Here is a 23,315-nt window from a genome sequence, read left to right as displayed (position 1 = left end):
ATCAGGTCCCTCCCATCTAGCTACACAGAATAATAATTGATACGTGGTGGATTTATCACGTTCATATACCCTGGACACAATTTTACTCTTAGTTACATTACAGGAAATCAGAAGTCGAAATTTTCTTTCTTACCCCATGTGATAACAATGTATTGCTAACATACCTGTTTCAGGCTTTCCAGCTTGCTTTGTCTCAGTTCCTCATATTTCCATTTCCAAAGAAATAGTTCATTTTCCGTCTTTTCCATTTCTTTCTCCAGAAATACATTCATTCTAAAAAAGTATTTGTAAATTTAGCATTTAGTACGAATTTGACAGAAGAAAAATTACTTTGAATTTCCTTCTCATAGCCTGAGTTATGTTCTGCTGCCTTTGTCAATGGTATACCTTGACTTTTCTAAAACCTTAAATTATCACTGCATAATTATTCCAAAAGATTCACCAAAAATAATGGTTAAAGAGAAAACAGAAATACAGTAGTACAGAATTAAAACTTTAAATGAAATAAAATTCTGGTATAAACTGAAGAAAATCTGATTTCAGTTAGTGGTTCAGGCCACCTAATTTATCACAAGTTTCTTCATAATTAGTGAAGATCCTCGAAGAAAACATATTACATCACTTGTATTTTGTATAAACAGAAAATTAAAGACATGTATACAGGAGGAAATAAAGACCAGAAACCAAAGATGATTGATGTTAAAAGTTTAAAAAAAATTTAAAAATATACCTATTTCATGTTTCAAAAAATAATTGCTCCTGGAAGAAAATGCTAGAAGAATTTTATGAAAAGGTATTAATTAGTGCAGAAGTATTATGCCTGTACAATGAGAAAAATATGAAATAGTTGAAAAGAAAATTCTAACACTGTCAGTTAAAGAAACTGTTCTGTCACAGTAGTTATTTTCTATTGTAATGGAGGCCAATGGAATTTTTTCAATCTTTTTAACAAAGATATTATTGCCGGGCTTACTAGAACTATATTTTGAGAATATTTAGTTTAAATATTCACCTATTAAAGCAAAATGTATTGATGGGATTTGTCTGGGTCATTTCTGTGCAGCAGACTGCAAGCTTGCACAGATAGCAAGAGTTGCCAATGACTAGACTGACTCAGGTTCCTGAAGCAATGCCAGTTACATTAATGAAGCAATCCATTATAGCAGAATATGTTCTTCTCCCTTCTTTTATACCTAAACCTAATTCTCTTAAATCAGGGATCTCTTTTATCTACCTGGATTTAGCATATAGCACAGTTTATCTTAGCAAACACCTAGAACTCCCATAACATTACAGTAATGAAATAAACACCATTATTCACAAAGCAAAGTGGAGAAAGATGTATTTCATGCATTTCAACTCAACAATTTTTCCTTTCAAAGTAATGGGATATTTCATTGGAAAGCTATTGTGATTTTATTGGGGAACTAAGACAGTTATTAGTGGGACATTTAATACAGTAGAAAGTGAAAGCAGGAAAGATGACATTCTAATACTTTGAATAATAGCCTATTGACTGTACTGAATGTAGTGAAAGTCCTCAGAAATGCTCTACTCTGAAAAGTAAAAGAAGAATGTCCAGTATGTTTTGCTTATTTAGAAGACACTAGTTTTGTTTTTTATTAGAGTATTTCTTAAGTGAGACCAGCTCCCTCTGACACCACTAATTGAAATAAATTATCACATAAAGTTTACTATTTAAGTAAAGAAAACAAAGAGTGGAAGAAAGAGCATAGCAGACATCAGAAGCACCTTACTACTAGGTAAAAGAATCAAGTTCAGAGCATTTTTCATGGATCTGTAACGAGACATTTTAACTCATTATCTAATTAAATCACAGCATTACACAGAATGGTTGATGTTGAGAGGGACCCTGAGGAGGTCACCTGGTGCAAACCCCATGCTCAAGCAGGGTTGCCTAAAAATGATGTCTCAGGACCACATCCAGATGGCTTTTGAATGTCTCCAAGGATGCAGACTCAATAACTTTCTGGGAAACCAGTGCCAGTGTTCAGTGATCCTTGCAGAAAATAAAAGGATTTCTTGTTCAGGCAGAGCCTTTTCTATCCATTGTCTGTCACCCAGTCAGCCTTAAGCAGTTTCTCTTTGATATTATCTACTAGCAGTGGGGTAGTTTGTGGGCTTTTGGTTTTAGAGGAAATAAATACTTTTAAGTTCAAAACAGAACAAATTATGATCTTAAAACTAGAAGACATTTAGATGAGAACACTGATCCCAAAGATGAAAAAAGACAGCTATTTTAAGCAAATGATTATGCAAAATGCTGAGCCACTTATAAGGTTTGTAATTCCCATTCATGTTAATAGGACCTCATATGTGTAATTGATATGAGCCATTAGTACCTAGTAGAGGATGTTGGTGTGTAATTGTACATTGCAAACACAAGCCTGATATTTTTTTGAATGTAAAAACATAAATTTTCGTCTCTTTACTTTTTTTTTTTAGACCTTCTTTCTTTTTGTTCTTTCCAGAGCCTGATCTGTGTGTCCAAGGCTATTTCAACATTACTGATGAGGCTATTTCAACATTACTGATGATAGCCCTAAGCAGAATGCAATAAGCAGAAGTCCTCTCAGGGTGAAGAAGCAAAACATCTTATGGAGAGATTAGTTAGGAAACCAAGAAAGTTAATACTTAGGTAATGGTTAGGTAACGTAGTTAGGGGGAAGTTCAAACACTGGATTTGCATGAGGTAACTTGACTCTAGAAAAAAATACAGTCATAGTTCAGAGAGCTGCATCTAAACCAGGAAACTGCTGAGAAGTCCTCTGCTGTATGAGTAAGATCATACTAACTGCTAAAGTAACCTTTGGCCTTGGGGTTCAAGCTGTCTATGATCTGTTTGCTTTTGATGCAGCACAGCTGTGTGTCCTTGGCTCGAGTTCACTGAGAAAATTGCTAAGTTGTGAGAAAGAAGCTGTGAGAAAGTACTTAAGCTAGAGCCACAGAAGATAAGGGGAGTAAAAATGCAAACAGAGGTGAGATTGTGGTGATAGTCATTACTAGCAACCCCAGAATACAGAAGTACTGACATGAGCAAGAGTAAAACCTAAGAGAGAAAACTGGAAATCTGAAGTTGGAAATTTGGCAAAATCAGCCAATTCTACTGAGTGATAGAGACCAACCCTTTCTGAGTTAGCAAGTAACAGCCTGCCCACAAAGATTCATCAAGAGACTCGTGACTATGATAATACTTATCCTAGTAACATTATTCCTATTTACTGTCTGCATTGCCAAATATAGTTGCTTCATACTTAGAAGCTGCGTATATTCTGCTTGCACAACATCTCTGCATGCAGGAAATGTTGCCCTCCTGGAGAGGGAGTTGTTATACCAATCCCCACTGTTATGTGGAAATCGCTGCTCCGTGAGCATTTTTGCTGCCTGAGGTTGGCATTGTCATATGTTGCATGCTATAGATGTGCCTCAGCTCTTATCGTGTGCCAGTAAATCTTTTGCCTTGTACTACAGTCAGTATATATCTAGACATAAATGGAAAAATCTGTCTCTGTGAAGTACAGCTGAAAATTGGTTAGAGAGGCATGTGAACAGACAAACCAAAACCTATTAAAGTTTTGCCTGAGAAGTGACTAAAAGAAAGTTGAAAAATTATCAATTTTCTAAAAGAAAATTATATATATATATATATATATATATATGTATACTCTCCTGATGAAGTACCTAGGCCCCTAAATATTTCAACCCAAAGAAAATGGTCATGTGAAGCATCAGTCTCCTAACCCACATATAATTTTCTGCCATAGAAAAATGAAATACTTTTTAAGGGAAGAGAGCATGGCCATCTTCTGCTATATGATTCAACTAGAGAACTGTATGCTTTCCAAAATTATCTAATTCATATTAAAAAAAAAAAAAAAACCCAAACCAAAACAAACCACATTAAAATATTAGTTAGGAATTTAAAGGATTTTTTTTTTTGTCTCAGACTTGTACTATCTACATGACAATTGTGAATAAACTAACAGAAAGGAAATGTGAAATAAACCGACAGGAAGGAAATTCTTCAACACAGTTTGCCATTACAGACTCTCTGTACTGAAAGTGCTGAATATATTTGTAATAGTCAGGGAATTTTCTTCCTTTTAATTTTCTAATTAACTTCAATTGATTTTGAAATTACCATCACCTGCAATTACAGCCTGAAGTCTGCAACTACACCATCATACATCACATACTGCATGTTTCCTTGAAAAGCCTTTCTGGTGAGATTCAGTCTTTCTCAATATTGACCATTTATACAGCATCAAACTTCTTTTAGGCCATCAAAATATACATTCAGTATTGATGTGAGGCAAATTTTATATGCTACATAAGTGTACAGTAAATGTGTTACTCCCTGTCTGTTACCACCTTTTAACACAAGCTTTGATACAAATAAAGAAGTTAAGATTATCAGCATTTTGCAGCTGATTCATATATTTTGAATTCAAAACCAGCCTTTGTCATTTTGCAGCTGGACTCTTTCAAAGTCTGCAGGCAGAGTATATGAAAATTTGTTATTATGCACAAAGCACTCTAAAAACTGGGTATACCATACATTAGATATCACTGCATTGATACCAAATTGCTAATAAGTACATATATTTGTATGGAACACCTCTTATTTAAATGACAAACTGGCCAAAGAAAACAATGAACACACTATGCTGAATTGTTTCTCTAAATTCTTATTAAAGCCTTGCAAATAGCAATGAATAAAGCTTAGAACATATGAGCTATAAATGTAAACATCATCATATCTATTTTAGAAACTGTCTTCAACCCCTCTATGAGAATTCCATGAGAAGGATATATTTGGCACTTACTCTCTTTCCTTCTGTAAGATTTTCCTCATCTCAGCCAAACGCAAGTTTAAGACTGATACATGTATTAAACCATTCTCTGTTGTCTTAGCTGTAGTGCCCAAACTTATTTCAGGTTCCTCCAAATAGATGCTGGGAAGTCCATTGGGGGAGAAATCAGGAGGCTTTGGGCTGAATTTTTTATTGTCATTGCATTGGTCTTTGTTTACATCCTGAGAAAACAAAAAGATGAGAAAAACAAAAAAATTAAGAAAAAAGTCTAACATAGTCCCAGCAGGGCCTACCGAGGCTCTTCTAGACATTTAAGGACCATAGGAGAAAGAAAGGAAATAGGTAACATCTTGGACAGTTGGACTGTATATGGGTGCAAAAATAACAGTATATTTGAATAACTGTAATTTTGTGATATCTCACAGATTCTGTTATGACAAGTTTCATATCCAAAATATTTCTAGTATGTCTTTACTGAGGAAATAGATTCCATTTCTCTTTTGTTGGCTATAACTCTAGTGAGGACAGAATCCTGGAACTAATAAAACCAGCAATGCAGTTTATCCATACCAGTAATGTAGTGAGAAACTCAACATTATGAACTCTTAAATTTTTTATGTAAAGTGTGTTGAAGCAGACTTATACAAGCTTTTCTTAAGGAAAAATATATAGATATCTATTTTTGAAGATACATGTTTTGCATACAAAACTTAAGAAAAACTAATATCAAAATGGGAAAAAAATAAAATCAAGTTTTTGAGGAAGAGTGAATGTCTCTTATAAACAAGAGACAAATATATATTTCCCTTAGAAATATATTTGTTTACCATATCCAAGGAATTTTGTTTAAAAGCTAATCTCATTTTAGCAGTTTACTGACAATCCTCTTTCACATCACTCTGTTCTTTTGAGTCTTTAGAAGAAGGCCCAAAATTTACATCAGAAAATACTAACAACTGAAAAGATAAGAATGTTTCCCATTCACATATAAAGTTTCAGTTTTGAAGTAGAAAATATTTTATACTAAGGAGAAATAGTTAAAGTATATTTTGTGGTATTTCCTTCCAAAGGCATATTTGTCTGCATGAAAATATGAAAGACAGGTCTTTTTTGCAAAGTTTATTCTTGCTACTAACCTCCCCCCCCTCCCCCCCCCCCCCAATTTCACAGGAATATAATGTTGTTAATATGCATTAGAGAGTAAAATTTTCGAACAGAATACATTCAGATCTAAGATCTTGGCAATTTGCCTTGAAGTGAAGTAAAAGTTTTCCTACTTTCAACAATGCAGGGGAAATTTTTTTCCTGCAATGTGTGAAAAAAATTACCTGTATCTACAATGACTGGGAACAATCAGAAAACTAATAAAGTTTTTACATGGTGCTGTCTATGAAGACTATAAGTGCATTCCAACGCACAGAATTAAAGGCAGTTAAACATTAACAAATACTTCAATTTTTTATGATTATAACTGGATCTAATGTATAGAGGTAGGAGCTGTTTAAACAATGCTGATACCCATTTTTTTAATTCTATATTGTGCCTTAATTGCTCTCCTTATCAAACAAGATGTCTTGGAAATTTGCAAAAGAATTGCCTTACCTCTTCCCATGCTATTGAGGTTCATGGAGAATTAAATTGTTTTAATTTAGAAGCCAAGAAACTAATTTTCTTTTTTGGAGGGGAGAAAGAATATAAGTATATAAGTTAATTCAGATAGGAGAGGTAACCTGTTACTGTAAAACATGAGAGAGAATCAAAACAATATTGTAAATTATTGGATATAAGAGTCTGCCTCTGTTCCTTAAATGTCTAATCATAGTGCAAGGGTATGAATTGTTTTTTGTACTATTCTGTATTAAAAAATATTTGGATGGGGGGGTTGGGAGTGCCAAAGGGCTTTGTTAGTGAATGGATCAGGCAGCATTTTGGCCAAAATTCTTGAAAAATCCCATTTCTACATACATATCCATAGTTTGCTACTTCTTCATGAACCACAAAAAAAAACATTTTCCATTTTTTACCTTTTTTGTGTCTTCTGCTCCAGGAATTTTGATGATTTTGTCTAGGTCTTTTGGAGGTTCTGATTCCAGAAACATTAACAGGTTTTGGTCTTTTTTAATATAGGATATTTCTGAGCAACAGCATTCCTTTTTCCAAGGAGTTCCATTTGCTAAGTTTTCCTTCTCACTTACTAAATCCTGATTTATTTTTTTAAGCACACTTAGTTCTTTTATGACACTGTCTAATTTAATTCTCAATTGTCTTGCTTCCTCTCGTGCTTTATTTCTTTCTCCTCTAACTTTGCTCCATTTCTCCCTCCAATTAGCGGTGCAATCTGACCACCAGCGCATGGTTTTCTCCATTTGGGCAGCTCTGGCTTTGACTTCCTCCAGTTCCTGAATTTTTACTGCTTCAAAAATTTCCCAGTCACTGCTGTAACTTGTATGCGTATATGCATAATGAGGCGAATTTGGGTAGAAACTTTGAGATGGAAGATTCGATTGACACCGATGGTCACCCGGTTGCCAACACCTATCTAATTTATCAGGTTGTGTTGGTTGGGTCCCAAAAACCTCTATCTCTTCCATTTGTTTCTGAATGGAGTCTAAATTCATGTTTTGATTCATTATTTAATTTCTCTCCTAAAAAAGACAAAGAGAGACAATAATTTAACTTTTAATTAACTATATCATACGCATAACCTTCAACAGTTGGGGTTTTTACTGCTGTAATAGTGAGTTAATGATGTTGCTCACATTTTAGAAATGAACTTTATCAACAAGAAATAGCTATTCAAATATCTTTTATTTAATACTTTTTGAGTACAGCATAAATAGACCTATTACTTGGCTAGGATTTGCTTGCAAAGAAGAATCATTAAACAATCATAGTTTAGCTCTCAAAAATGTCTGAGTCTAAAGAAAACAGGCAAAAGCTTTCTTCCTTCAAGACTATATTGAATTGAATCTATTAATAAGAAGTTATTTGTCTAGAACTACAATCACAAATCACTTGCCTTCTCTCCCAAACTGTGGAATTTCATTCTAGGTAAAACCTGCCTTATAATTTGCATACTTAAGAAAAAGAAATGTATCAAAATCCTCATGACCTTTAGATTTCCTTTTTTCAAGAGCAAAATCAAGCATTTTTATAGGGGGCTTTATTTTGCTGTCTGCATTCCAGAAGATTTCCAGGCAGTATATCCTTATATTATTCCTGAAAGTGTAGCACTATCTTACTGTACTGTACAGCCTACCTCATAGTGGTATGACTCAGCTAGTAAATCTTGTTGCATTCTTTTTCATTATTTATCTTTTCATAATTTATTACTTATTTGGCCTAGAAGAAAAATGGTTTCTCAGAAATTGCTTTCCTACCCCAGTGCTGAGAAAATGCTGATGTGGACAGTCTGTAGAGACTAGCCACTTATATCACCTTGGTTTTATTAAAAATAAACAAGAGCAAATTAAAAAAAAAAAAAAATCAGACAAATAAGCCAACTTATAAATCTTGCTACTTCAATAAAAGACTAACTTGTTTGAAGTAAAAAAGAAATTGCTTTTATATTGAGATATCCATTTGTAAACAAATGCTTATATGTTACAGCAATTAGTGCTAACACCTGCATTTGAAATGCAGAAGGCCAATGCTGCTAACAAAATACTGAAGAGTAGATAGTTTTGGCAGTATGATTCAGTTATGTCTCATTTCAACTGAATATAAGTTTTTGCAGGTTTTATTCCAGTTTTCCAGCTGTTTCCAGCTTTTCTATGTTTGCAGAACATTTATTTGCCATTTGTTATAAGCTTATGGAGAACTGTTGTAGTGGAGTACGGATATGAGAGGAGGAAAAGGAAAATGAAGGACTCCCAGTTCTCTTCATTATCACTGTCTGGTGTAGTACCATCAAGCCCCACAATAACACTACACAGATGTAGCAGAATTGCTGCCAAAGCTTATCAAGGTTGAGTCTTTCTTGTTTCTTGACCTACTTCCAAGTCATTTAATTTGAATACCCTTATCCAAAATACCAAGATATTGCCACTCACGAACTTGCTATGAGGGCCCAGTAGAGCCCAAGTGACTAAGTACTAAACTGTTGTACTCAGTTGTTAATTTAACTTCTGGGTTGTGGTAATTCCTTTGTTTCCTAAAGCTTTAATTAAAAAGCCAACCAAAAAAACCACAGTAAATTTTAGATACATATTGATCTATATAAAACATATTATTTAATGTAATAAATACATAATGAAATAATTGAAACTTTTGGATTTTTAAAAAGCACAATAACTTTTCCTTACATTTTTTTTTTTGTGTCTGCCCCAAACGAGCAGATAACTACGGAAATGTTTATTACACTTTTCATAATCAGTAGGTTTTTCAGTGGATTTTGCTAGCTTCTTTGCATATTCATTAAAAGAAGGGAGAACTTCAGGAATGCACAATTTAAAAATCTTAAAAGATGAAGAAATAAGAATGGTAATACTTTTCTTTGACTGAAAATTGACCTGAGAGTTATTCATGAATCAGAATAGCCTGTTGCTGATGTATCATTACAGGTTTGAGGTGACTTTGTCATTTCACATTCAGTAACGTTTCCAAAGTTGGAGAAATGTTAACATCACAAATCACAGTATACTAAAAAGGAAACATTGGTCCTGAATTCTTGCACTCCTCAACTGTGATGACTCAAGTGTTCTTGAGGCTGGGACACTCCCAGTCAGATCAAACTTACAGCTGTAATAATTGAAGTAGGCTTGTGCAAAAACTGGTGGTCTCTTAGGCTTCTAATCATTTTATGATAGGCTGAACTTTCCCTGCACTTTTCAGCATGGATAGATGATCCCAAATCTGTACCTAAAATTAAAAAAAAAAAAAAAATTTTAGAAGAAGTCTTCTCTCTTATATGATCACCTCATAGAAATCATCATATGTCTACACGGAACTCTGAAAAGTCTCATCTATAAAATATCTTTATATTTTATATGTTCCAGAGGGAACAAGAATAATTTTAACTTGTATGTTAAAGATAATTCAAAGAAGATAGGTCTGTGTTAATGTCGTTAGATACAGATCTCTTAACATCAGAAATATCACAAGTCTAAAATCAACACAACAATACTGTGTGGAGCTAGTTTTAAAGTCACTGCCTGAGTTTGCAGCAACAGACTAGCTTGCACAGCATACAGAGCTCAGTGTACATAATTACTTAATAAAAGATAATTGGATGGAAAGATAAACTTAAGAGAATTGGATGAAAATGGCATTTTCTGATCAGTAAAGCCTTCCAATTTTAGCAGCTGAGTGATAAGAATAAACACAACGTCCCTTTTAAAATTGTTATTCTTAATAGAATAATTTAAAATAAATATGAATAAAATAGATGAAGCAACATTCATTGTGTCGTGTGAGTGAGGTGTGATGATAGAGTGAGAACAGAGTGATGATAGTTCTCAGAGGAAAAAAAAGACTCAGACATTTGGTGGACACAAGAAGAGACCTAAGTCTTCACCATATTTAATTGTATTGCAACCTTTCCTATTTACATAATGATCCTGAACACCAGTAAGAAAGAGAAGAGCTCTTGATTTATTTTTGCCATCTATTGTTTTAGGTAAACAGCAGTATATTCACCCTTGGTGGCAGCAGCAACAAAATCACCAGGAGAGAAAAGAATTATTACACTTCCCTCATGCCAATACCTGCTCACTGAACTCAGTGTTTTCAGTTAGTTCAGTAGCTAGGGCATTGCTTGAGGATACAATTTCATCATCCTTTTACTAACTGTATGATTTAATCCTTAGTTACATGTCTCTTAATTATTAAGACCTCAGCCAAACTTTTCTTAAGGTATTCTGTCTTTAGAGAAAATATCTGCTTTAGTCTAATTTTATTTTCTCTAATCTATAAACTTAATAGGACAAAATGAATCATAGAACTGAACATGTTCTTTTGTAAGTGCTACTGGAAAGTCAGAACTTTCTATGGTATTTCTGCAGTTCACCCATCAACAAACCCTGACAAAGAGAGAAGGCTTTAAGGAAATGGGTGGGGGTGATGTGGTCATTATGGGAAGAATATGGGAAGTGATTTAACTCAGTCTCTGAAAACTTGGCTGTTTACTAAGGGCTGCTAACTACCAAGCTATCAACTCAAGAAGAGAAGATTAAATTTTGTGTGTCTGTTCCTGTTGTAAAGTTGTTTTAATTAATAACCCTTAGGGGTCCCACTCAGTGGCTAGATGAGAAAATATTGCCAAATAAATGATTGAAATGTATGGTGAAAGAGAGATACTGTAAAAGTGATTCATGATATAGCTCAGTCTAAAAACATATCTGTAAAAAATTGTATCTAGTTACCAAAACCCTAAAAATCCTGGCAACACACAGCCAGGAGGCTGATCATTTGGTTAGAAAAAAATACAGCACAAAACTCCAGGGCAGAACAAGTACCTGGTTACAGGAGTGGCTTAGACACACATGGATGTAGGATTTGTTTCAACAAACAGTAAGAGAGGATTTCAAAAAAGAGGAGTGGCAAAAGTTTCGGTGAAACAAATTGTATATTTGTGCCATTTTTAAAAAAATGGAACAGCACATCACCAACATTCTGCCAACTTCATGGAAGGTAAGCTAATCTGGGAAACTTCTCATGTGTATTACAACAGCTGGAAGGTGAAAAGAAATCCTTACAGGAGCAGAAATAGCGGTGCTCAGAATATATTCCCTGGCTAAGCTATCAGTGGTCTCACAACTGCTTTAAGCCAGTGTTTTTCTACTTCTCCCTTATCCAGAGAAATATAATCTTAGGATCGATAACCTTTTAAGAATGAAGTAGGACAAGCTTGGTTTAGTTCAAATCTTGTACAACGGATTCTCCAGCTACTGCATCAGCCTCAAAATAGTGGGACAATAGATCAATGGAATAAACTACTAAACCAGCAAATACACAAGAATGGATCTATTAATACTGTGGGAGTCATATCTGTGAGAACTTGTAAGTTGGCTACACAATGACAAAATCTCACAAGAAGAACCACAGATAAGGAATTCCTATCAGTAGCTGCCCCAAATCCTATTCAAACAGAAATAAACTCCTATGAAGTCAATATAATTAGGTTGCAGTTAAATAGACATCTCAGGAGTTAGCTGCTCCTTTTACAATGAAAAAGGGAACAGTTGAAAACAACTGAGGTTTGGATTATGTCCAAGACTGGAGTGTCTTCTCTTGCAGAAAGTGTGACCCTCCTGCATCACCACAGCAATGCTGGTAATTGGAACATATTCTCAGAACTTATCTATAACAGATCCTGTGTTTTGGAACAACTCAGGTATTGCAGATCCATGATAATCCACCTTTAAATTCGTTACAGAAGGAATACTATCTGCAACATCACAAGGACATGTATTGACAGTGGGTGATAAGATCTAAAGTTAACCTGAAATTACCTACATGTAGGTAGAACATGGACATTAAGCTGTACATGGTTGTGACAACAACAGAGTGAAAGGGGTACTACGGGCATGTAAGGAAACTAATCATATACTAGCACCCCAGAATACTTACAGCAGATGTACACAATGAGAAAATACAGAGCAATTATTTCATAAACACTCCTAATAATCACTGTTCAAATCAATGTAAATGGACAAAATAAAGTTACCATTGCTCATAGCTGTGTATCTCAAAAAACAATCCAGCCTACTTCTTACTAAAAGTGCCCTTCACTAAATGCAATTACATTATGTACTTTATGTGCAATTACATAATGTACATTATGGCTCCAAAACTAATTACAATGCACATATGTTGAACATAACCGATGTATACACTCCTGCATGGAATGAAACCCGTACTGATTACAGTGACCATCTCTATGGTTGTGCCTACTAGTCATTGGCCAAAAGGACATGGAGGTTAAAGAGATACTATTCAAAATCTATTGGGTGAAACTGGTATATGAACTGAATTGAATTTATACTAAAATCCTACCAAACAAACTTCTTGATATTACAAGACACTGAAGCTAGGATAATCAGAATTACTTGGAAAACTCTTAGAAGAAAGAAAAGTAAAAATATGACAATAATGAACATACAGCTGATCCCAAAGTCTGACATATACTGTGAGCAGTGCCAATGGGAGTGGTCAGTGATAGAGGCACCTGTACATAGAACTCAGTGGATAGGAAGAGATAAGGGCTGATATTACATCCAGCCAAAAACTTCTGCATTTTCAATACCTGGTAGTTTCTTCAGGTTACACTAACTCATGGAAGGGTTACAGACCAAACTTCTGAACTGGAAAGTGTAAATGGCTAAGCTTACCCCCAACATTTTGTAGCAGATCCAACAGCAGGCTGACTGATGTTTTTCAGTGTGGCATGGGGTACATTCTCTCCTCAACAGAAGAGAAAGAATGAGAACTGGCAATAAAACCTTGGTAAATAGTTTGTTCACAGAAAAAAAAATAATTTAGGGAACGTGTAAATAAGAGAGCTCGTGAATTAGGGAAATACTGAATTAGTGAGTTCATGTGCTGGACTAGTCTGTACAAAGATGATTCCACCATTGTTTGATGTCTTTATGTTTTGGTGGTGTTGTTTGAGGCAGAGGATTTATTTTTATGCATTGATTTTTTTTTTTTTAATGAGCTCATAAGCTCATAAAATAAAGTTTAATTTACAAAGCACAATGTACTGTAAATTTGAGAGATCCAAACAAACTATGACATCATATACAGATTATCTTACTTCATTAAAATTAAAAGATAGTTCATTCAAGGCTTTTTAATGCACAGCCAAAGATGATTCTGATCACTTTTTTCCATAGCTATAAAAAATTATTAATGATATTAATCCATCTGGAATATTTTTAAGCTATATTGTTTCCAAACATTGTATTCCTTACATGTGTCATAATGAAAAATCAGCCAAAAAGTGGCCTGAAGAGACAAACAAAACTAATTGTTTACTTCCTATAAGGAGTAATGTGATAATTTTTCCCTCCTATTCATACTTCTCTAGTTTCTTTTTAGCATAAAAATTTCAATAAAGATCTAATTTATTTCCAAAATGTGTTTATTTCTCATGTCCAGAAACTAAAACAGTTATGCTATGGAAATGACAAAGTATAAATTTATGTTTTTAACTTCACAAAGAGAAGCGGTTTTGGGTTTGTCAGATTTTGTTTCAGTGAGGTGTTCGTGTTGTTTTGTGCTTTTTTGTCCATTAGGTAATCTTAAAATTGCCAGGAGAAAAAATGGTCTGCTTAAGACATCAATTTGGATAGTATGATGTGTTAAGTGTCTCTTTGAGATAAAATTAAATCACAGTGGCAATTCATTAATGTCATAATACATAAGGCTAAAATTATGCAACTTCATCTTCCTTCTATAACATAACATCCGCCTGAATATTTTAAGTGCAAGAGACAATGTCAGGCCTAAATCTTAGTTTCCAAGCTCTTTAACGGTCAAAGTTCCTAAAGGACAGGATAAACACTCAAATGTTTTACCAAAAAACCACCAAAATTAGATAGAACTGGAGAACATAAACAAAATATTTGAGAGGGAACAGTAAAGAGATAAGTTCTAAGTAGTGTTCCACATTTCTTATAGGTCTGACCACATTTAAAATCTTGGGAACACAAAATATCACAATTTTTCTCATTATTTTTTTATGATATAGACACCTTTGGCTTGAAAACAAATTAGTAAATTTAATCTCAGGAGACACTAAAGAACTCTAGAGGCAGAAAAGGTCTAGGATCAAATCTAAGTAAGCCCTCGATAATAGAATCTAGGTAAAATTGGAGTCTGATCCCACTTCTGAGTTGATCAACATAAGAGGATGAGATAGAATAATATGACAGAGAGGGAAGGCAAAAGAAGAGACCAAAGTTTCAACTTGGCCTTCTATTAAAAAGCCATAAACAAAGTTTGCCAGCCACTCCATCAGGCCTAAAATGTTAAAAACAAGAAAGTAACTTCAGGAAAATGGTAGATCTGCAGGGAAAATTGCATTTTATTACAATCCAAAACACTGTGACAGACAAAGTGTTTCTGAAGTACCCCCAGAAAGTGCATCATCATATCAGTTGTCCATGTTTGGTCAAGTTCCCAGGAGAAGAGGTAAGAGGTGAGCAATAAAGATAGTAACTGAAAGAAAAAGAACAACAGAGGAAGCAGTAAGTGAAAGGAATACTCAGAAATGGCTTAATCTTTTTTCTATTTTAAGAGACTATCCAGAAACCAAAGGAAAATAAAGCGACTGTCATAATGCTGAAATAAGCATTTTACACTATGCAACAGGGTTAAGTATATGGCTTCTTGATATTCCAGTACTCACTGTGATAACCAAAATTCTCGAACTCCAGAGGAGGAATCCTTTCTATTATTAATAGTAGTTTGCTTCTCCTGAAGGTTTTAATAATTTACATGAAGGCATGTAGGGTAAAAATGCATATATATAATTTATATATTAAAAAAAACAAACCATGAAGTAGCCCTAAGGGGCCCTCAGGCTGGTCATGCCAGTCACATTGTCAGTTTGTCCTCATTTGCTATCCTTTTCCACAACTTATTTCAATCTTATTTCAAAAGATTTACAATTCCAGGTGTAAGTCATCCCACTCATTTTAGAGAAAATAAAAACTCTACTGTGACAGAAGTTCTCGTGAAACAAAGGCATGCCATGTAGAAGTCCTAAATATGATGCTCTGAGCAAGGGGGATCATCTCATCTCCCCTAACATGAGTCTCTGAGCAGTGTGATTACTGAGGAGCTCTAGAAGCCTGTTTCTCCCAGTTTTAACAAGGTTGCCATGACATCCAGGAAATGAGACAAAACTCAGATTACAAACTGTAAATCTCAGAATATGTAACTTTTAGCCAAATGAGTCACAAAACACCATGTAAGTAGGGAAGAGCCACAAGAAATATGCCCTTTTTGTGACAACATTGAACTGCCTCAAAAGCAGCAATTCTGCACTGCTGTCAGGAACCAGATGTAAGGAACATGGAAAAAGAAGAAAAATGGCTTTATCACCCAAATCTATTCTGCCAACAGAAACTGTAAATATGAGAACACTGTGTACGAAGAAAAGGGGTGAACAAGATAATCAAGCATTCCCAGATACTTCCCAGGCTGAAGGTCAGTTCTAAGCACTGGTGGAAACAATCCAGAAAAAATATGCCAGTAACAGCAACAAGTGCAGAAAACACTTCTTCACAAAGTTTCACAAAATTTTACATTTGGACTGATGCTTTTATTGAAATGATTACTTTTACCATGGTTCATCTAACCATGAGGTATTTTATATTTCTCTCAATTGTGTGAATTTCTTCTGTAAAATATTGTGAAACTTTCCGTGCCAATAGGAGAGTTTAAACACAGGACTGGTACAGCTGACATGGCTCAAAGCTTTTAAAAACTGAGTGGGTATTTCCTTCCACAGAACACCCCTAGGTAAAGTGGTTTTGTTCTATTAAGCTATACCAAGACAAAAGGTGTCAATTAAAAGCAGTAATTTAGGACAAGATTTCTTTCTCAGTATATTTTACAGTATTGTTGCCAGAGGAAGGGTGGGGGTGGTATTAAAGCTTTCTCAAAATGAAATGCTGTAATTCTCCCTAAAAAATGATGCACCAAAAAAGGATGTGCTCTACTTTGCTGTGGTCCTGTGTATGGTTTTTTCCTTTTACCATTTTCCATCCATGTCTAAATATCCATTTAAATGTAAAATCCTCTTCAGTGTTTCAACTGTTTTTTAAAACACAGGCATACAATAGGTCACGTATAATATTATAGAGACTATATACATACTGTACATACTATATATACATACCGTAAAAATATGCATTCATAGAAAAGACAACTTGGAAGGTAGTCATGGATTACAATAAATGTAAAGACTAAACAAATGTTGCTCTTTCTTTCACTTTTTTTTTTTTTTTTGGCTGCCAATTTTAAAATCTCTAAACAGTTAGGATACTATTTCTTCAGATGAGAACCAGAATTATATACTTACTGTGATTTAGATCTACTGGGTAATGTAAAGTGATTACATATCATTGCAATATCTTTCAAAGTCTTTTACAGCAACAAGCTGATGTTTCTTCACATCTTTGGAGTTGTATTCAAATCCTTAGGGTTAAATATGGGTAACACAAATATTTGTACATAGAGATGTTGCCACTTACTACCCATAAGGTCAAAAGAAGCTCTGAAGTAGTGCTATAATTTACAGTAACTTCCTTTCCCCAAGAATGTTTTGTTTGATTACAAACTTTCATAACATTTCACACATATTTTTTTATACATTCAAGTCTGTAGTATTGATACTCATTCCTCTGCCACTGCATTTGAAAGGACATATTATATAATCAGATTATGCATGGAGGAAAGGGACTGTGTGTGACAACAACTTTCCCAGACAGTCTCAAAAAGAACTGTTTTAAGAAGAAATTGAACCAATCATAACCCAAATAAATTTGGTAGCTGTGGCTTTTGAGAGAGTTTGCTTGGCTAGCTCCCCTTTGAGATTTGATTTTCACTTTTTACTAGGATATGATCAATGAAAAAGAGGCAAAATAAACTTCCTAGACACTTAGGATAAATATGAACTCTCAAAATTTTAGATCCTTTCAGAGTGAACTACTTACAAACAGGTTTACAAAACCTAACGTAAACATCTGAGTTAAGCAAGTAGCCAAGTCCCCTAAATTCTAATCTCAATGACTCTGTGTGAAGATTGGAATATATTGTCTGAATTCTTTTTAGGAAAAACACGTTATGAATCAGAATATTAATTATAACTTCAATTGAGAATAGATTCAGAGTGATAAAAATAAGGCAATAGTTAATTCCTAGAAAATAATTCATATCAGTTAAATATCTGGTCTAATAGGTATCTTCTGAATAGCATAGAGAGATTTCTTTAGAACAATAGTAATCTGTTGTTAGAACTTGAAACAGGTAATTGCTTCAGAAGAATAGAGTTTGCATTTGTTAATACTAGTTCACTATACTGAAACACTATATTTTTTTAATGTTTATAGCTAAAGATACAAGTGAACCTTTCCTGTGATTTACAGAAACAACTATAGCCATCTTGTTCTGCAGGCACAATGAAATTTGCTCTTAATGACATTAAAATGGTATCTCTTTTTTTGGTTGGTCTGTTTTTCAGCAGTTCCACAGCTAAGACTAAAAATAACTGAGTGCGTGAGTCTTCCTCCTCTGTTTACACAGAAAGCGGAGTAAGCTAGTTTCAGTGAGTGTTTAGCATGACCAACATTTTTTAACTCACACTGAAATGAGCTGCAGTGCTAGTGGGGTCATTCCCTTTACTGGGAACAAGTAGGATAAGCAAGTAGCTTCTTATACCACTCAGCCTACAAGGGAATAGAGACAACAGAGAATCTCAAAAGACTCAGCTTGATCCAAGTTGTCAGTGTGTTATTACAGGATATCAGCTCAGCCAGTGCACACGTGCACTGTCTTGCTTATACTGACAGGGAGCCCTTTAACATGACACAGAAGAGTATCTTGCATGGCAAGCCTCTGAATAAGTCATAATTGGTCTTAGAAGTCTTTATAAGCAATAAAGCCAGCTGAAAGTTAAAAGTCAAAGAAGACAAGAAATTAGAAACCTCTCATTCAGCTGGTGATTTTCATCCAGGGTATTAGTTCAACAATTTGTAACAAATATGTAACAAATATTTGCAAATAAGCTACAAATAAGCCTGGAGCGCACAATTAAAACAAAAGACTATCATGTATCATGTCAAATGCTCAAGGGTTAAACTATTTCCCCAACTATCGATAATATTAGCATTCTACTATTTCATGTTTCATCTACTTATGTTCAGAAGCCAAATTCACCTCTTAGTGAGAGCCACTGTAGGTTCATATTGAATAGAGCTGAGAAGGCTAAACTACTCCCAAACACAACTGTGTTTGGTTTGAGCTCATAGATCTGTGGGAGTTTTACCACATTTTTAGACTGCGCTACAGGTCAGGTCAGCTGAGCTCCTTTCAGCCTCAAAAGCAAGTTAAAAAATGGAAACTGAAGACAGACTAACCATTCTGAAAAGCACTTTACTGAACAAGAATTAGGTCAGATGCAATGCTAAAACATGTTCATCCAAACAACAGAGGTCACTTAAATGTGTAGAGAGGCTTCGTTACTTAGATAAAATCATCGCAAGTTTATTTTCTACAGTTTGTACCTCAACTCTGACTTCTTTTATGTTCCTCATTTGGAAAGTAACCTTGAACCGAATAGCTTCACTTTTATTTACAGGTGTTTTTTTTTTTCTTACTAGAAAAAACCCACTGAGTTGTGGGAGTTGTGTTTTCTTTTGAGGGTTTTGCTGGTGTGTTTTTTGTTTTGTTTTTCTTTATTTTATTATATTTTATTTTCAATGAAGCATGAAGGTGTAATGGCATATCCCTGAAAAAGTTAATCCCCATTTATACTCTGAGAAATTCTCCAGATTTTTAAAACCCTTACCAGTATCTTAAAACCATATGCTTCATGATATGAGAGATCAAGAATTTTCTGGTGAGAGTTGAATCATTTATGATGTTTTCCTATTCAAAATGTGACCTACTTTTAAAGGAAATTTCATAACACTGGGAACAGGGAAAACTAATCACAAATATCTCATGATTTGTTTCAGACCAAGATATAAAACATTCCAATGATTATTAGGACACAAACAAATTTTTCTTCAAAACACTACTCAGAGTCTAGAAACAGGTGATTTTCCCACCCACATAAGTAGACAAGTAAGAATATTTTGTTTTCTCAGGGTCAGAGCATATCCCTTTGGTGATTCAACTACTCTGATGAAGTTGTATCAGAATTGACAATTCTGTTGTGTGGAGATGTTTTTTTGTTTGTTTGTTTTATTAGAACAGTTTTAGAAGCCATATCTTCTATAATTAATTCTTTTAAGAATGTTCCTTACAAAAATATTGCTATTTGGACATTTATATGTAATTATTCATATTTTTACCTGACCAGTCTAGTATTTTAATACCATCTCATGTCTTTCAATAGCTCAAGGACTGATTTAATGTTTGTGTGATTTAATGCTGTGATGACCTCAACTCCACTATATCATCCTTGAGGAAAATGAACAAAGGAATAGTCCACATTGTGACTTTAACGTGAGTCCCACAGTTCCTAGAATGGTCAAATAAAATAAATCACACAGTATCACCTGTTGTATCCTAGATTCTACTTAAATGCATAGAGAAGCATGTTTATTTATTCTCTCAGTGTCCACTCACTGTAGGCCCATATGTAGTTCCACCAAAAGAGATGTAATTTGGTGGTGTGGCAGAAGGAAGTTAGCACCCTTTTGCAAAAATGGACACCTACAAAAGTTATGGAGAAACATCCAAGTCAACTGAAAATAAATTTAAAAAAAGATTCAAACCAATAGGAGCATTCATGAAAATTCCACCCTGGTATTCCTCCAGTAATGTGATTTATATTAAATAAGAACGGGTTTGGTAAAAACCCAATCTTATTTAACCCAATGTAAATCAGATTACTTAATTAGAATGAGCAGAGAATCAAGCTGTTCAGGAAGGATAATTTTCACAATAAACCAGTCAATTAAAGATCATTGTATGGACTAGAAAGAACAGGAGTGAATAGATTAGGTGAGCCATTGGAACAGCCTTCCCCAAGTTGTGGATGGCCCATCCCCAGAAGTATTCAAGGCCAGGTTGGATGGGGCCTTAAGCAACCTGTTGTACTGGGGGGTTTCCCTGTCCATGGTGGTGGGATTGGGACCAGATGATCTTTAAGGTCTATTCCAACACAAACCTTTCTGTGAATCTATGATTCCATAAATAGCAAATTTTTTACACTTCAAATGGTTCCAATATCTCCCCCTCCTGTGTTGAAGTAAACAACAGTAATTTAAGCCTGTTCATTAACAGCTTCTTTAGCATATTCATTTTCAAGTGATTAATTTTTCAGATTTACCCGAGGTTAACATAGTATTTTATACTGAAGGTGAAAAAGTGGACTCAATTCAAAGCTGGCTACATGCAAATAAAAAAAAAAAACACTCCCAGACATCTATTTCCACATTTTTCAATTACAGTTTTTTTGTAGATGCCTCTGGAATGGATATGACTTGTTCTATTAATGTTACCTAATATATTTTGGAAATCCATTTATCTTCATAATATTATGCAAAAAACTGCATTCAGAGACACAAGAGAAATTTTTTAATGGCACAGGAAATCAAAACCAAAAACTAGGAGTCTGGCTATGACTATTTATAGCAGAGTCTGCTTCATAAGATGTTTGTTAGAATCAGTGAGAACTAATACAAACAAAATGCAGCTATCTGGATAGTCAGTAGGAAGCCCATTAATACTATTTGCTATATCTGCTTATTAAACTCATGAACATTGCTTTTGAAATTTGACCCTTGGTCCTCATTGCTGAAGGGTCACCCACAGTGTCTCACACCATCTCTGATACTTGCCTTTAAAATAATGACAGACTGAATACATTCATCCAGCATCAACAAATCATAGTATTAAAGAAAAAAAAAAAAAATCATTAGAATAATACCGTACAGCTAAGAATGCATTTTTCTTATCCCATCTTAAGATATTTCCTGAAGGAAGTTAGGATTATACAACTTATTGTTGAGTTTCATAACTTATGAAAATAGAAACACTGTGAAAACGTTGCTTTCCAATAAAAAAATGCAGTACAGGCTTCTGCAAACTCATAACAATATTTTCATGACACTTATGTCCACAGTACCACATCCATTAAAAGGTACAAAAGTTTTATTAGTTCATTCCATTACATACACCTTTCACAAAGTAGTTTAAAATAGGTTTTCAGTAGTACAACTGTATAATCTGTGAAATTTCTGCATTTATACTAATTTCTAATCAAAACTAAGAAATAAATTTTTAACAAACTGTCACTTAGAATATTTAAAAAACTTACCTGCTTATGTTAAGTAAGCATTCTACTACACTTGAAAAACAAGTTATGTTTAATGGGATGTTAGAAGTAATGCTACACAATGGTAGCAAAAAACATAACAGAGAAGAATCTAGCTAGATATAACATATTTCAAACACTGCTTTCTGATCAACAGTACTTTTGCTAGGCATTTCAGACTTTTTCCTCCTTACCATCAGCCTAATAGTAACTCATACTTTGTCCCTGAAGAGATTTATAGAAATTAAACATTAAATCCACAAGCTTAAGACCCCTTACCGTCTGAGTTTGCTGAGCTCCTCTTGCTTCTCAGTGTAACAGACACGTGTAAACAACAGAATTTCCTGCATCCTTTTCTCATCTGCACTGTACTGGGACTTGGCCAATTGGATTATTTACAGCATTAAGGCCACTCCACAGTAACTTGAAAAAGACTCTCATTGGTCAGGCATTATCAAAACTAAAACCACATTTTTCTTTTAAGTACAAGTCATTTATACAAAATAAAACTTTTTGTTGTAATGTTTTTCACTAAGCTTTTTTTTTCAGATTTTATTTCTCCCTCCCTTTCTAAACTGAAGACTGTGACCCCAGGCCCCCAAATATTATGTACAAGATGAAATTAGTTAGTTGAATCACAGTACTTAAGCACAGGTTGTACTACTCAAGTAAATTGGTTGGATTCCTATGCCACTACTTGCTCCTGCTATCCCCCCTGAGTTTTAAATAGCCTAAAATAAGACTAGTTTTTCACTCAGCTGAATGATATAATCTTGAAAATACATGTACTTTCATAATCAGCTCTGCAATTAGCCAGGTACTCTGGAAGTTATGAAAAACTGTAGTATTCTGGATTATCAGAGAGGTGAAAAGACCAAGACAAGGAAAATTAGGAAAAAGCACTCAAAGCTTTGAAAAGCTCTTTTTGAATTAAAATTTACATATACATATTAAAATATGAGGTAAGAAATATTTCTTTCTAGAATACAAACTCCAACATTTTTGTAACCAACATGACAAAGCATGACAGCACTGTCCCAAGCCTGATATCACAGGCTGCCTAATTGGCAGGTTCTCAAGGCATAAAACTGATATAGTTAGACACAGCTGGGATGATTTGCCATAGCTGTGAAAAGCCAAATCTTCCTCCTTAAAAAAAAATTTCCCTCATAATGTACAGAGTATTGATACTCCCATGTCACAATCTCAAACTGAGAAGCCAAATTCCCTTTAGCTTTAAGGGACATATCTCTACCTCCCCACTAATATGCCAACACTTTTAGCAGCACTACAACAGATAGTCCTTCCATCATAAATAGGAGCTATAGCTGCATGCCTCCTCTCTTGTCTGACACTAGGATTTTCAAATTTTTTTTTTTTTTTCCCAAATTACTTTAGGGAAATGAACTAGCAAATCCTCCCACTCTTCTGTGACTCACAAAATCTATTCCACTGCCAGGAGACAAAAGACATTGTCTTCCAAA

The 23,315-nt window shown here is 34.4% G+C and overlaps 1 protein-coding gene across 4 annotated transcripts in view; it reads right to left on the bottom strand.

The window, feature by feature from the left end:
• Positions 1-22,345, bottom strand: part of CCDC102B (coiled-coil domain containing 102B) — a 136,194-nt gene extending 113,849 nt beyond the window's left edge. For 2 of the 4 annotated variants that reach the window (XM_040073242.2, XM_040073260.2), the window contains exons 1-5: positions 22,111-22,339; positions 9,574-9,695; positions 6,860-7,480; positions 4,848-5,056; positions 165-273 (exon numbers count right to left, since the gene is read on the bottom strand). In XM_040073242.2, the coding sequence (XP_039929176.1) occupies positions 165-273; positions 4,848-5,056; positions 6,860-7,465 (924 nt within the window). In that variant the 5' untranslated portion in view covers positions 7,466-7,480; positions 9,574-9,695; positions 22,111-22,339. Of the gene's footprint in view, positions 1-164; positions 274-4,847; positions 5,057-6,859; positions 7,481-9,573; positions 9,696-15,186; positions 15,266-22,110 lie in introns of those variants that run through there. The other 2 variants (XM_040073267.2, XM_040073251.2) reach the window with 2 other exon arrangements.
• Positions 22,346-23,315: the final 970 nt, after the last annotated feature.

This window comes from Hirundo rustica, chromosome 1, assembly GCF_015227805.2.
Source record: "Hirundo rustica isolate bHirRus1 chromosome 1, bHirRus1.pri.v3, whole genome shotgun sequence".
Lineage (NCBI taxonomy): Eukaryota > Metazoa > Chordata > Aves > Passeriformes > Hirundinidae > Hirundo > Hirundo rustica.
The sequence above is the reverse complement of the archived record's forward strand: the minus strand, read 5'-3'. Positions and strand labels throughout refer to the sequence as shown.